At 51.1% G+C, this 14,531-nt stretch overlaps 1 protein-coding gene across 3 annotated transcripts; it reads left to right on the top strand.

The window, feature by feature from the left end:
* Positions 1 to 4,039: 4,039 nt before the first annotated feature.
* Pmm1 (phosphomannomutase 1) lies at positions 4,040 to 14,410 on the top strand. Of its 3 annotated transcripts, NM_001008323.1 has the most exons (8): positions 4,153 to 4,272; positions 7,502 to 7,619; positions 9,269 to 9,345; positions 9,447 to 9,538; positions 10,134 to 10,233; positions 12,732 to 12,807; positions 13,520 to 13,635; positions 13,912 to 14,410. In NM_001008323.1, exons 1-8 carry the CDS (start codon positions 4,186 to 4,188, stop codon positions 14,032 to 14,034), a joined length of 789 nt encoding a protein of 262 aa, NP_001008324.1. In that variant the 5' UTR covers positions 4,153 to 4,185; the 3' UTR covers positions 14,035 to 14,410. The 3 variants fall into 3 exon arrangements, with proteins under 3 accessions (XP_017450260.1, XP_063119391.1, NP_001008324.1); XM_063263321.1 differs by lacking the exons at positions 13,520 to 13,635; positions 13,912 to 14,410 and adding an exon at positions 11,422 to 11,514 and having other exon boundaries at positions 4,075 to 4,272; positions 12,732 to 12,790; XM_017594771.1 differs by lacking the exons at positions 9,269 to 9,345; positions 9,447 to 9,538 and having other exon boundaries at positions 4,040 to 4,272; positions 7,502 to 7,549; positions 10,191 to 10,233.
* The last annotated feature ends 121 nt before the right edge of the window (positions 14,411 to 14,531 follow it).

Genomic DNA, 14,531 nt, shown 5'->3' with positions numbered 1-14,531 from the left:
ATCAACAGGTAAAGGTGTGTGTACCAAACCTCTTGACCTGAGTTCAGTTCCTAGTCTCTCCACGGTGGAGGGAGAGAAGCGGCTCTTATAAGTTGCCCTCTAACCTCCACACAAGGTGCTTCACGCGCGTACCCACACACAAACATACGAGTAAGTAAAAATGTAATTAAGAATAACAAAAGGATGTAGAAGGTCTGTCGAGAGATCTCTGCAGGTAGAGGTGTTATAAATTAGGTGATCAGCCAGTCTGCCTCTCAGTGAGTAGGAGCAACAGCTTATGTCATTGAGCCTCTGCCCACGGCCAGGGGACCGAACCCAGGGCCTTGCGCTTCCTAGGCAAGCGCTCTACCACTGAGCTAAATCCCCAACCCCTGGGCACAGTCTTCTTGGAGCCTTGCTGGAGTCTGAGAGCTCTTCTTCCTCTTTCCTTCCCTGTGCCTTTTCATAGATGAGTCTAAGGTTCTTGCGGTCTCCTCTACGCCCCCTTCTCTTTGCGCTCAGAGCCCTCTCCAGTGTCAGAGCATCTAATGATTTGGTATTTGTTCTTATACAATATGTTAGTCATACCTCCCACTACTGAGACAAATACTCGACATAGACAGCATTCTAAAAAATAGTGTATGTGTGTATGCGTATGTGTGTATGTAAAAGGTACCTCTGGGGGTTGGGGATTTAGCTCAGTGGTAGAGCGCTTGCCTAGCAAGCACAAGGCCCTGGGTTCGGTCCCCAGCTCCGAAAAAAAAGGAAAAAAAAAAAAAAAAAGGTACCTCTGGACATCACAGTGCCCGACCTTCCCCACCCCCCTCACTCTCTTGTTCCTTCTCTGTCTTTCTATCTTTCTCTCCCTCTCTTATGTCCCCACTCTAAGATGCCTTTCTGCTCTCCTTGCTCCCCCAATAAACCTTGCCCTGGATCTGTTTCTGGAATGATGTCTTAGCAACACACCTTGACCCTGACCTGAGTTTGGTCCTCAGGACCCACACGGTGAAAGAACATCCTCTGACATCCACACACGGGCCGTAGCACACACACCGGCACGTAGACACTCACACATGTTAATAAATAAATAAGAAAAATCTGGAAGAACATAAACCTCTGTAATAAAATCTCCAGCCGTGGGAACTGGAGGGATGGCTTAGTGGTTAGGAATACTCATTGCTCCCGTAGGGTGTTAGGGTTTAAATCTCGCCCCAAGCCCGGACAGAACACCCCAAGACAACATGGTTCCACGTGTAGAAATTTACTGGGAGAAGAGTAGAAGAGAGGAAAGGCTGGCCACGGGCATGTGGGAGGAAAAGAGGGGGATGGGAGAAGGGACAGAGGTAAAGAGCAGAGAAGAACAAAGAGCAAAAAGAGGGAGAGGAGGGGGCAAGCAGCCCCCTTTACAGTCAGGCACAGCTGGCTGTTGCTAGGCAACTGTGGGGCGGAGCATACCTGGCTGTTCCCAGGTAGCTGTGGCGGTCCAGCTTAGACAGAATGCCAACATAGGGGACCTGAGTTCAGCTCTCAGCACACACAGTAGGCAGCTTACAAGTGCCTGTAACTCCAGAACTGGGAATCTGAAACCTTCTGGCCTCCTGGGCACCTGCCCTCGGGTGTACACACCTACACGCAGACAGGTACAACTCCACTTGAGAAGCTGGCTAGACCTGGAATTCTCCTCAGAGAAAGCCTGAATCCCAGGATATCCGGAGTAGAGGTCCCTGACACCAGAGGACTGTCTCAGAGTGACACGCGCAGCAGGGACAGTGCGTGGCGTTGTCTCTGTCTCCTCACTACTGTCAGGCGTGCTGTGTGTCAGAGAAGATGTGAATTCTTTTACAGTGTTTATTCTCACGTGCAGAGGAGTCATACAGGAAGGATGATTTTCTTTACTTTTACTAGATGGAGACACAGCTCTAGACGTGACAATACTTGGCCCAGGTCACAGGACAGTGGTATGGGAATGAAGCCTGAACTAATGCCAAAGCTGATGAAATGGTTTGTGTAAACATGATCTGGGAAGGGGTTTTTCTCCCCACTGTTTCAAAGCCTTTTGTGCTTCAAACTGAAGCCGATCCCCCGACCCCGGGTTAGGTAGCTACCCACCCACAAGCCATACCCCAGAGCTTTTGGGATGTTTCTTGCTTTGTTGTTTTGTTTTATTCTTCTGGTTTTCCAAGATAGGGTTTCTCTGTCAAACTGTCCTGGTTGTCCCAGAACTCCCTTTCTAGACTAGGTTGGGCTTGAACCCACAGAGATCTAGCTGTCTCTGCCTTCAGGGTGCTGGAATTAAAGGCCTGTATCTCCACACCCACTGGTGGTGGTGGTGGGGATGTTCTTGAGGGAGGCGAATGGTGAGATGGGTTTTACCAGTAAACAGAACATCAGGGGAGGAATGAAGGAAAGCCATCAGTAAAGCCTGTACAAAGGTTACATCTGCACTATGTGGATAAAGGAGCACAGAGAGAGAAATTTCCTTTCCCAAAAAGGGTATGCCAGAATAAATTTCTTTTTGCAAAAAGAGGGTGTGCAGTATTCAAACATGCCTAACAAGTACTCTAGAATAGGAAGTTCACCTGATTTTTTTTTTTTTCTCTAACAGCAGAAGGTAATTCTGTCTTTTCCCCACTGGCTGGGGTCAAACCTCAGTCTTCCAAAACCCTGTTCAAAGGAAATGAAAGAAAAGGGGAAGGGGTCCCAGCCTCAGTATATCAAGTTCTGGGAATGAGTGTGTGTGTGTGTGTGTGTGTGTGTGTGTGTGTGTGTGTCTGTCTGTCTGTCTGTCTGTCTGTCTGTGTGTGGTGCGGGGGGTGGGGGGAAACAGGACAGGAGGGGTTAGAAATTGTGTACACAAAAGCTTTACCAGGTCAGGAGATTAAAAGACTTACCTAAGGGATTGGGGATTTAGCTCAGTGGTAGAGCACTTGCCTAGCAAGTGCAAGGCCCTAGGTTCAGTCCCCAGCCGGGCGGGGGGGAGGGGGGGCGCGTTGGGGGGTGTTGGGGGGTGTTGGGGGGTGGGAGAACGACATGAAGACAACTTACCTAAGAGCTGGAGAACTGGCTAGGTCAATTAGAAGCACTTAGCATTCTTGGCACTCAGCACCTACAAGGAGGCTCACACTGTGGTTAACTCCAGGCCCAGAGGATCAGACACTTCCAGCCTGACTTAGGTGGGGTCCTGCATGCACTTAGTACACATACAAACACTCAGGCACAAACACTGGCACACACAATAACACAACAAAAAAGACTCGCGTGAAAGTTTACAAATTTGGAGGTTTATGGAATATTGGCTCCTGACAGGCTACCTTTGTTTTTTGTTTTTTGTTTTTTTTTTTTAAAGCAACAAACATTTCCCATGGTGGGTGAAGGATATCCAGGGATATTTTTCTCTTAACTTTTCTTCCTTTTTTTCTCACTTTCCTTCCCGCTCCCCCTTTTGTTGTTTGGTTTGGTTTTAAAAATAGTGTTGGGGCTGGGGATTTAGCTCAGTGGTAGAGCGCTTACCTAGGAAGCGCAAGGCCCTGGGTTCGGTCCCCAGCTCCGAAAAAAAGAACCAAAAAAAAAAAAAAAAAACCAAAACAGTGTTATCCAGGACAGTCACAGCTACAAAGGGAAATTCTACAAAGGGAAAGGAAAACAAAACAAAACAAAACAAAACAAAACAAAACGGTATGTAGCCTTGGTTGGCCGAAACTCATTTTGTTGGCCAGTGCTATATCCTCCTTACAGCCTCTGCCTCAGAAGGGCAGGATCACAGGTGAGCCAGCGCGCCGGGCTCTCCGGGAGACTTCTTCAGGCTCAAGATGACAGGGAAATACCTTCGTCCTACTAACCTTGGGAACCAGGAGCAGTCGGGATCTGAGTCCCGCCCTCGCCCCCCCCACCCCACTGTAGGGCGCGCCCTGCGATCACCCGCCACCCGCTTGCCCGACACTCTCTTCCGGTTCAACCCCTTTTTCCCGCCGGTTCCTATATCGGTCGGGTACCAGGGCTCTGACCCCGCCCATGACCACGCCCCTCCACCCTAAGTGCCAGTAGTTTACTTTCGGTGGCTCAGGCCCCGCCCCTCATGGGAGGGCCGATAGCCACTGCTCCTCCCTGTGCCGCGCAGCTGGTCCCGCCCGGGCCCCGCCCGGCCTCTGTGGCACGCGACCCTGGCGGTGGCTGCGGCGATAGCGCTTCGTGCGCGGAGCTACAGCCATGGCAGCCGCTGTCGAGGGCGCCCGCAGGAAAGAGCGCATCCTCTGCCTGTTTGACGTGGACGGGACCCTCACGCCAGCTCGCCAGGTAAGGGCCGTGAGGATCGGAAGCTCCCGCCCAGGGTCACGCGGGCATAGGTGACCCAGCGTGAAGCCGTCACCGCCATGTCATCGTAGACACCCGCGCGACCCGGTCGGAAACGTAGAATGCAGTGGTACCGGCTCCTGTCACGGAGGAGATAGGACCCAGGCCTTCGGCCTTCCAGGCCCCAGGGCTCCCCGCGCGGGTTGGCATCCACGTTCCTGCCGAGAGCGCAGAGCCTGGACCCAGCCTCCCGGAGGAACGTATGTGGGAGTGAGGGAGAGCGGGTATCCCCGGCCCCAAGCTTGCACAGGCCCAGGCTGGGCTCTGGGTTGCCCCATTTTAGCCCTAGGATGCACAGCTGGTCAGTCCTTAAGCTAGCGTGAGAACGCGGTGTTCCAGGCAGAGTTCCGTGCGCTTCCAAGCCTACAGTCGCCCTCTGCTGAGGGCAAGAAAAATCTCTGAGTCTTTGCACTCTGACGTCTACAGGCCTAAAACTGGGTTTAGCTCCTTAAGCCTCTTAAGGATTCTTACCTTCCACCTCGGGTTGGAGGGAGAGAGGCCTGCTTATCTGACTGAGTTTTGGGTTTTGTTTGTTGGTGTCCTTTTGGCTCCACCCCTGTGGAAGTGAAAGGCCCCAGGGCTAGTGTGTTTACCATAGAATCACTGAGGCACAGTAAAAGTGGGAGTGTATTCTCCCATCTGCACTTTATGGTTCTTTGCTCATTCTCAGTTTTTCTCCCTTGGACTCATCCTGGGTCGTCCTCGCCCATCCTTTTCCCTTGTGGGGACCACCAGGATGACCTGACCAGAGCAGAAGCATGGGTGAACCTAAGTCTTAACTTCCTGATAGGCCTTCCCCTCTCCAGAAGGAATCAGGCACCTTTCTTTCCAGTCAGGAGAGATGGATCAGGAAGATGCAGGATTGGAGAGAGGGTGGTCCTGCCCAGGCATGCCTGACTCCTGGACTGCACTGATTTGGCAAGGTCTGAACCAAAACTGCCTGTCAATTTGTCTACTACTAAGCCCTTGGGGCTTGATGCTTTTCAAAGCTAATTTTTAATTATACATGCGTTCACAAGCACATTATTTTTTGTAAAGAATGAAAACTTTAAAAGCTGAAGACTATTATGACCTCACAAGTATCCCAGGCCCAGCCCCTACTCGAGAGGTCTTGTCTATGTAGTGTGGCTCCCTTTGATGATGCCTTTATCTGGATTGCGCTGCCCACCAGACACATTAGATGTTATTTTGTGAGGCTTTGTTACTGACTTGGCCTTATCCTGCTCATGGCTTCCTACGACTTGCCTTAGACCATACACAGCATGTTTTAAGAGCTCGCTTTATCTGTGCCCTGGCCTGGTAATATTTCCAAGGAAGTATGTGTCATTGGCTGATAAACACGGGAGTTGCTCTCAGTCAGTTTTTTGCTGTTATAAACCATACCCCAAGGAGCAGGGAGGTGGAAAAGCTAGTCCACAGGGTATGGACATTACACGTCTCAGCAGATGTTGCCAAATGCTTTTCAAACAGTTGCAGCACCTTATGTTTTTGTGGCTAGCCCTTGAGAGAACCCGTTTCCCCTCTACTGATGTCTCTGGCTAGGGTTTTCGATATCTAAATATATCAGAGTTTGGATTCTGACTCACTTGTTCCAATTTCCTTGGTGGAGAATCTTTTGACACTTTGGACTCATTATTTCATTAAATGGTACCTGTGATCCCTTTGGAGTGGCTCCTGGTGTGGCAGACATGTTAGAAAGGGGGAAGCAAAGAAAAGCAGAGCCCTTTGCTTAAGGCCTCTTCTTGCTGGGATGGATACACGAGCCAGAGCTAAGCAGGTGGAACTTCTGAGGTCTCCGCCTTGTGCAAGTGAAGAGTCTTTTACTTGAAAGGATTGCTACCGGAGACGTTTGTGGGTTCGGATATTTTTCAGATACTGGGCATACACATAGTGAGTTACCACGGCAGTAGAAGCCACGTGGAAACACAAAAAATGTTTGTGTTTTGAATATAAGTGACAAAACAGCCTAAGAGGTTTTGATGCAGACCTCCATATGTATATCGCATTAAACTAAGCTGTGTTCGTACTCCCAAGTCCTAGCATTACGGGCATGGTCTCCCATGCCCCCTACTCTTTTGTTTCTTTTACATAAGGCCTCTCACTGTGTAGCCCAGTGGGTGGCTTGCCTAGAACCTTACATGGCCTTGAACTCCCTGAGATCCTCCTGTCTGTCTCCCATGTGCTCGCATTAAAGGTATGGGCCACCATGCCTGACTTTCTTTCTGTGTTCCCACTATGTGTGCTCCTTCGTGTGATTTCTCTACCTGTCCTGGAACTTGTTCTGTAAACCAGGCTAGCCCTCCCAAGTGCTCAGATTAAAGATAAGTGCCAACTCAGCAGCTGTGGTATTTTTAAGACTGTTTTGTTTTGTTTTGTTTAAGATACACCAGAAGAGGGCATCAGATCTCACTACAGATGGTTGTGAGCCACTGTGTGGTTGCTGGGATTTGAACTCAAGACCTCTGGAAGTCGGTGCTCTTAACCACTGAGCCATCTCTCTAGCCCTTAAGACTGGTTTCAATAAGCCTTCTTTAAAAGTCACTATGTGGCCCGTGGCCAGAGATGACCTTGGATTCTTTTTCCTGTCCTTCCTGCCCCCACCATTTAGAGTGTTGGGATTCGTAGCATATGCCTTCACGTCCGACTATCGTGTTCTACATTGAAGACAGTTTATTGTAGAATTTTGTTCGTTTTATGTTTTACTTATCTTGTGTGCATGTGTCTATGAGCACATGCAAAAGCCTTATTGAGAGTGGGGAGGTCAGAGGACCTTCTCCGGGATTGCACTCAGGGTGATAAACTTCAAGGCAGTTTCCTCCACTCACCAAGCCCGCTCATTGAACCTGATGTGTGTTTTTTGTTTTGTTTGATGCCTTCTGTTTCAAGCCCAAGACCACATGTACTTTTAGCCACAGGTCCAGCCCAATTCTGTGCTATATTTTTAACGTATTTCTGGCTTTTTGCAACATATCACTTGAGGCCACCTGCGGAATTTTCCACCTTGGGCATTACAGTAGTGCTCAGATGGTTGTGGGTTTTGTATTTTTGGCTTTTTAACTAGGGGTGCTCAGATTTGGGTAGGAGGGCTGGCTGATTCTGAACAGTAAGTGGAGTAGAGGTCCCCCGACTATGTGATAACCAAAGTCCTTCTGTCCTTCCTGCCTCACCACAGAAAATTGATCCTGAGGTATCAGCCTTCCTGCAGAAGCTACGAAGCAGGGTGCAGATCGGCGTGGTGGGTGGATCTGACTACTCCAAGATCGCTGAGCAGCTGGGTGATGGGGATGAAGGTAGGCACGGGCAACATCTTTTCCAGTTGGGTTGGAGTGGGGTGGAGGGAGGTGGAGCTGGGAGATGCTTGGCTACCACTCCTGCTTCTGTGGGGCAGACGAGGTGACGAGGGAACAGCCAGAGCGCTCCATCCGGAACATTTACTGATGTGATAGTAGCTAGGCACTGTGCTAGGTTCTGGAGAAACAGCTAGAAACAGAGTGGGCAGCATCCCGCCATTAGACAGTGCGAGTTTTAATTTCTCCCAGCTGAGACGTGGCTTCTGTTTATTTGTTTGTTTGTTTTATTTATCTATTTTCTTTGTCTTTACTGACAGCGTGACTAACAGTGTCTGTGACTTGTTGAGAATGGCCATTGCCATTCTCTGTTCTTGCTTTAGGGGAGACATGATTATCTGCGTGCTTGTGCCTATATGTGGAGGTCAGAGGAAAGCTTGCCAGAGTCAGTCCTCTCCTTCCCCCACATGGGTCCCAGGAATCAAACTCATGTTTTCGTTCTTGGCGGCAAAGCGCCTTTACCCACTGAGCCATCTCACCAGCCCTGCTTATCAGTGTTTGGAGACAGAGTCCCCTCTGGACCTTTGGTTGGCCTGGAACTCAGTATGTGGACTATGTTGACTTCGAATGGACAGTGCGTCTCCTGCCTCTGCCTTCTGAGTCCAGGCATGATTTCACCACACTCAGCTTTTGGTTTTGAGACAGAATTTCACGGTGCATTATACTATTGCCACACGCGCGCGCGCGCGCACACACACACACACACACACACACACACACACACACACACACGTCATCCTCCTGCTGCAGCCTCTTGAGTCTTGACATTACATCCAATGCTTATCTTATTTTAGTGGTGAAAGTTGAACATTGAAGAAATCTGGAAACCCTGGGTTCCATCTCAGGGTCAGGAAGGGCCCCTCAATCTAGAAGCTTCCTTTAGTTTTCCCTTTCCTCCTCTCCTTATTTAGTCTCTGCAAGTCCTAACTAACTGTTTCCCTCTGTCCACACTCCCTTTCTACCACAGGCCGTAGCCCCAGGGAGATCACCTGCCACCCAGACATCCTGCAGGGCATCCTAACTGTGCTCCCTGAGCCTCTCTGACTCCCAACTGACTCTTGCAGCACCTAGAGCTGGAGAGAGAGTTTCCATGCCAGAGGGCTGTGGGAGCAGGGTGGAAATGACGCCCTCTTCTGGGCATTCCTGAGTAGTGGGGACCCCAGGGCTGGGGTATCTTTTTTTTTTTTTTTTTTTTAAGATTTATTCATTTATTATATGTAAGTAACACTGTAGCTGTCTTCAGACACACCAGAAGAGGGCATTGGATCTCTTTACAGATGGTTGTGAGCCACCATGTGGTTGCTGGGAATCGAACTCAGGACCTCTGGAAGAGCAGTCCGGGTGCTCTTAACCTCTGAGCCATCTCTCCAGCCCCGGGCTGGGGTATCTTAAGCAGAAGGTCCTACCTAAGAATGGTCTAAAGGAGTGACTGGCTAATGTGGGAGCAAACAAAGGTGAACAAGGGAAGGATGCCAGAAAAGCCGGTTTAGGGCGGAACAGATGGGCGCAGGTGGCCGAGCTTGCTCTGAGGTGACAGTGGGCCCTTGTCTCATACGCTTTCTTTTTCTCCTGGCTTCTCCATGGGCCCCAAGTCATTGAGAAGTTTGACTATGTGTTTGCTGAGAACGGGACAGTGCAGTATAAGCACGGACGGCTACTCTCCAAGCAGGTCAGTGTCCCCAGGCATTGGCTGGGACGCCCCACTTTTCCATGTTGGGGTCCTGCCATCTTATGTGTGCCACAGGTCGAGCCTTGTGTTCTTTACGACAGACGATCCAGAACCACCTGGGAGAGGAACTCCTACAGGACTTGATCAATTTCTGCCTCAGCTACATGGCCCTACTCAGACTGCCCAAGAAGCGGTGAGGCCACCCTGACCTGAGGCAGCAAGGGAAGAGAAGTGGGAGTTTTTATTTTTTATTTATTTTTTTTATGTTTTGCAACGAGAGTTGGAAGTTAGGTCCTTACCCATACTAGGCAAGTGTTCTACCTCTGAGCCATATCCCTACACCAGGACCCTGACTTGTGGATGAGTGGATTGAAGATGGGGTCTCTTTGTGTATCTTTCTGTCCTGGAACTTACCCTGTAGATCAGACTGGCCTTGAACTTAGAGATTTACTTGCCTCTGCCTCCAGATATATTAAGTACACTGTCGCTGTCTTCAGATACCAGAAGGGGCATCAGATCTCTTTACAAATGGTTGTGAGCCCCCATGTGGTTGCTGGGATTTGAACTCAGGACCTCTGGAAGAGCAGACAGTGCTCTTAACCTCTGAGCCATCTCTCCAGCCCCGGAGTGCTGGGATTAAAGGAGTGTGGCAGCACTGCCCAGCAGACAGGTGGATTCTTATACCGTGAGGTCTCGGGAGACTGAGGCTCTATAGAAGACAGGTTTTGAAGTCAGAGCTGTTCTCTGTGGCTTCTTGCTCTCTCACCCCGTTTCTCCGTCACCCCTAGTGGAACCTTCATTGAGTTCCGGAATGGCATGCTGAACATCTCGCCCATTGGCCGCAGCTGCACCCTGGAGGAGAGGATCGAGTTCTCGGAGCTGGACAAGGTGCCGTTCGCTGAGCCGCTGTAGCCCCTGTCACTTGGCCGCTCTGAGCTTTGCTCTCACGTCAGTAAAGTGGGTTTTGAGGAGGAGTTTTCAGTTCGAACTTGGACACCTACTGTGTGTCATCAGTCTCTGTCACTGCTGATCTGCTTTCCTGGTGATCAGTGCCACCAGCTCCTGGTAACCCAAGCTATGGCCACATTACTGTTACACATTGCTACTCACACCAGATCCACAACTGTAGGCTCCCATCTGCACGTCTACACGGGACGCCTTTTCTTCTCCAGGTTGCCCAAGTCCCTTCCTTTGCTGTCTGTCCCCTCTGCTTCCAGCATGCCTTTGAGAACCTTTTAAACACAGTCCTCCTGTGGATCCCCAGCGCTGGCTCGGCAGTGTCTCAGCCCCCTCTTAACAGCCACGAGTGAGGCATTTCTCTGATCTCCGCTCTCTCTCCAGTCTTCTGTCTACGAAGGTCACGCTTTCAGTCGCTCCCTAAACACCGAGTTCTCTTAAATGCTGGCTTTTGTTTCATCATGTTGGTACCCACACAGGTTGACCTTGAACTCAGCTTTCCCTCAGCTTTTTTTTTTTTTTCTTTTTTTTTCTTTTTTCTTTTTTTCTTTTTTTTTCCTTTTTTTCAGAGCTGGGGACTGAACCCAGGGCCTTGCGGTTGCTAGGCAAGCGCTCTACCACTGAGCCAAATCCCCAACCCCTCCCTCAGCTTTTTGAATGCTGGAGTTACAAGTGGCTGCCGCCTTATCCACCTATCCAGCTTACCCAGCCCCTCCCTGACCATTGCCATGCATTTACCTCACCTTCCTGACCTTCACCCTTTCACGATTCCCTGTGTCCATCCTTGTTCTCACTCTGACTCAGCTGACTACTCTTCCTTACTTCCCAGTGTGGCTTCTGCTCATTCTACAGATGGTAGCCTCCCACTTCAGCCCTGGGCTCTCTGCCAGCAGCACACTACCCTAGACCAGGCTTGTCCGATTCTCTGCCCTGGCTGCTGTGTCAACTGTCAGTGGGAACCACTGAGTGTCCCACCACACTCAGCCCCACACCCCTTCTGTGTCCTCTGCAGAGACCCGTGGAACTAAGGATAGATCCCAGGGCCTAATGTATGCTAAGCAAGTGCCCTCTTACTGACCCACGCTGCCCACCCCAAGAAGCCTTTTCTTTTTGAAACAGTGTCTTCTTGGTGTGCAGCCCAGACTGGCCTCAGAGTCACTGTGTCACCTTGCCGGCCTCAAACTTGCGGCTTCCCGGTTGCTGCTTCTATAGGTGTGTCCCACTGTGCCTCCCTGCCACGGAATGCTTTTGAATGAACGTGCAGATGTATTCTCGCCCTATTGATGCGGAAGCCAAGGCTCAGAGAAGTGACATTGCAAAATGTAGCTTGATTTAGCTGGCTGCCTGCCCTGTGGTGTTTCCCTGAGAGTGGACTGGTCACGACCAGTCATGACAATGCCACTTGCACAGTGCACAGAGGCGGTAGACGCAGGGATGTGGGAGTTTCCCTGTTGTACTTAAGACTGCTCATTGGCAACCTCCCAGTCAGCTGGCCCCTTCCCATGTCCCCCAGGTTCCCAATCCCAGCTCTACGTCCTATTCACCCAGTGGGGTTGGAAATGCAGTTTTCCTGAGATGGAGGCCAGCCCAGAGCAGAGATAGGGAGGCTGGGATATGGCTGGTATCCCCAACCCTTGCCACGGCCCCAGTCCCTTCCTTGTCTCTGGTTCTTTCTCGCCCTTCTGGGATTGAGATGCATGAGTTCCTATGAACTGTGACCCTGTACAGCCCAGGTAGCATGTGTGTGCTTAAATTTCCTTCAGACGCCTGGGACAGGTGGGACGCCTCCTTAGATGAGGACCCTGTCTTGTTTCAGCTCAGGGACATCATGCTGGACATGTTAGGGCTGGGCTTGGCACAATCACCAGTCTACCTGTTAAAGGGGGGAAGGGCAGCCCCTCCCAACCCTGGGCTCTAACCTGTATTTCCTCTGAGTGCGGGCACCCACAGTGCTATCCCTGAGGTACACCCACCTCCTAGGAAGGCAAAATCAAGGCCAGCAGTGAGCTCACATCTCTCAGCTCTGGTTTTTCCTTGAAGGAGAAGCAGGCAGTGGCCACCAATTACTTCTCTGATCATTTAGTTTGGGCAATGAGCTCAGAGAGATCAGGTAACTTGCCTAGAGCCACAGTGTTAAGCAATATCACCACCAGGCCAAGAACCCAGTTAGCCTGTAGGTTTATCTCAGCATGGGTCCTGCCTGACCTGACTCCCATGCTCTCCCACCTTCTTTTGCCTCCAAAACCCACTGACAGGGGTCATTGGTTTCTGGATCTAAGCCTCAGCACTGCTGCTAAGGCAAGGTGACCTTCCGTTTCCTTCCCCATCTGTAAAGTTGGGTCCATGTTCACCCAGAAGACCAGGGAGCTGAGGGGGTTATAGGCCTGGTGTACAGAAGGCCCTCTGATCCAGTGCCCTTCCCTCTCCAGAAAGAGAAGATCCGGGAGAAGTTCGTGGCAGCCTTGAAGACAGAGTTTGCTGGCAAGGGGCTAAGGTTCTCCCGAGGTAATGCCTTCCCTGCAGTGGTCCCAAGCGTAAGCGGGAACACTTGTTTATCTGTGGCAGTATTATCTGCCTTGTTCGATGACCCCCTGATGTTGAATTGTCCCCACCCTTCCTGAGTCCTGTCCACTTGCCTAGGAAGTTGAAGCTCTGCAGGTCTCTGCAGCCGACTCACCTCGCTTTTGTGACCAGCTGCTCCCCTGAGGCTCCTGGGGCGTCTGGTACCCAGGTGCCATCTTCACTTGTTCCCCAGAGAAGGACAGATGCTGTGGTCACTTAGAGCCTACAGTGTGTCACCTGCTGCTCACAGCCCTGTTTCGTCCCACTGTGGCTTGTGTCCCCCGCTATCTGTCATCGTGGGTCTCCCTGGCCATGTCTACCTTGGCTTGCTTTTGTCTGTTTCCCACCTGCGTGAGACAGTACAGGGCCCAGGTCAGCCCTTGGTGGCTCTTGGGGTTGTATAATGAACAGAGTGCCTTAGAGATGTGTGTGGTACCACGTGTCTGTAGTTCCAGTACTCAAGAGTGGACAGGTAGGGGGAAGATAAACAGGATTTCAGGGCTATCCTTGGCTACATTGGAAGTCCAAAGACAAACTGGATACAGGAAACCCTGTCTCAAGAACAGTGGTTTCCCCAGGTTAGCCCTGAGAGCCTTCCTGCTGCAAGTCTTGTCTGTCCCTCCCATGGCCTTGTCATAACCCCCACCTTCCACAGGAGGTATGATAAGCTTCGATGTCTTCCCTGAGGGCTGGGATAAGCGCTACTGCCTGGACAGTCTGGATGAAGACAGCTTCGACATCATCCACTTCTTTGGAAATGAGACCAGTCCTGTGAGTGTGGCCCTGCCCAGTTCCCCTCAACCCAATACCTGAGGCCCAGGCCAGGACACATGGCAACAGTTCAGAAGATTGGGGCTCAGACAAGGCTAGACCCTTACAACCTGCCATACAGGACAGGTCTGATGAGCCTAGACTCCTGGCAGTTCTAAGGAGGGGGCGTCTATAGAAGCCCGTATGGGAAGGGTGGCTCTTGGGCCCCAGTCCTGGGCACTTCCTGCCTTGTAGGCATCACCTAAGACCATGTCTTCTCTGTTCTTCTGAGTGCAGGGTGGGAATGACTTTGAGATCTATGCGGACCCCCGGACAGTCGGCCACAGCGTGGTCTCCCCTCAGGACACTGTACAACGATGCCGAGAGCTTTTCTTCCCAGAGACAGCGCATGAGGCATGACGGTGCCCACAGCTGAGCATTGGACCTTCAAAGAGCTCTGACCAGGCCTGAAGACAGAACCATGGGATGCCACGGTTCCCCTCCCACTGGCCCAACGCCTAGCATCCTGAGGGGCACTGCAGGTCACCTACACAGGACCAGGTCTGTGGGAACCGTCCCCAGCCAGGTGGCTCCTGACGAGACGCATCCCTGCACTCTACCCTGATGGCCCTGGCCTCTGACGCTGCTGGTTTTGGGGACAGAATAGGTTTTACCACAGGGTGGCATGGGACTTATACTCTGGAGCCTGCTAGCCACAGACTGATAAGGGGTGGATTGGCAAGGAAGGGGCATTACTCAAAGGACTTCGTCATAGACATTAAAGTTCACAAGACAAGGTGTGTGTTAATTGTCTCAAGATAGGACAGTTCTGGTCACATGCTCCTAAGGCCAAGCTTTGAGGCTTGCCCCGGGAGGTCTTTGATCCACTGAACCCCCAAACTTGGCCGATATGCTGT

The sequence above is a fragment of the Rattus norvegicus genome, chromosome 7, assembly GCF_036323735.1.
Source record: "Rattus norvegicus strain BN/NHsdMcwi chromosome 7, GRCr8, whole genome shotgun sequence".
Classification (NCBI taxonomy): Eukaryota; Metazoa; Chordata; class Mammalia; order Rodentia; family Muridae; genus Rattus; species Rattus norvegicus.
Note: the sequence above shows the minus strand (reverse complement) of the source record. Positions and strands in the feature narration are given on the sequence as shown.

Coding starts and splice junctions, on each gene's coding strand:
- Pmm1 (NM_001008323.1), top strand. CDS start 4,186: ATGGCAGCCGCTGTCGAGGGCGCCCGCAGGAAAGAGCGCATCCTCTGC. Junction 7,620..9,268: donor GCTGGGTGATGGGGATGAAG/GTAGGCACGGGC, acceptor ATGGGCCCCAAG/TCATTGAGAAGTTTGACTAT. Junction 10,234..12,731: donor AGTTCTCGGAGCTGGACAAG/GTGCCGTTCGCT, acceptor TTCCCTCTCCAG/AAAGAGAAGATCCGGGAGAA.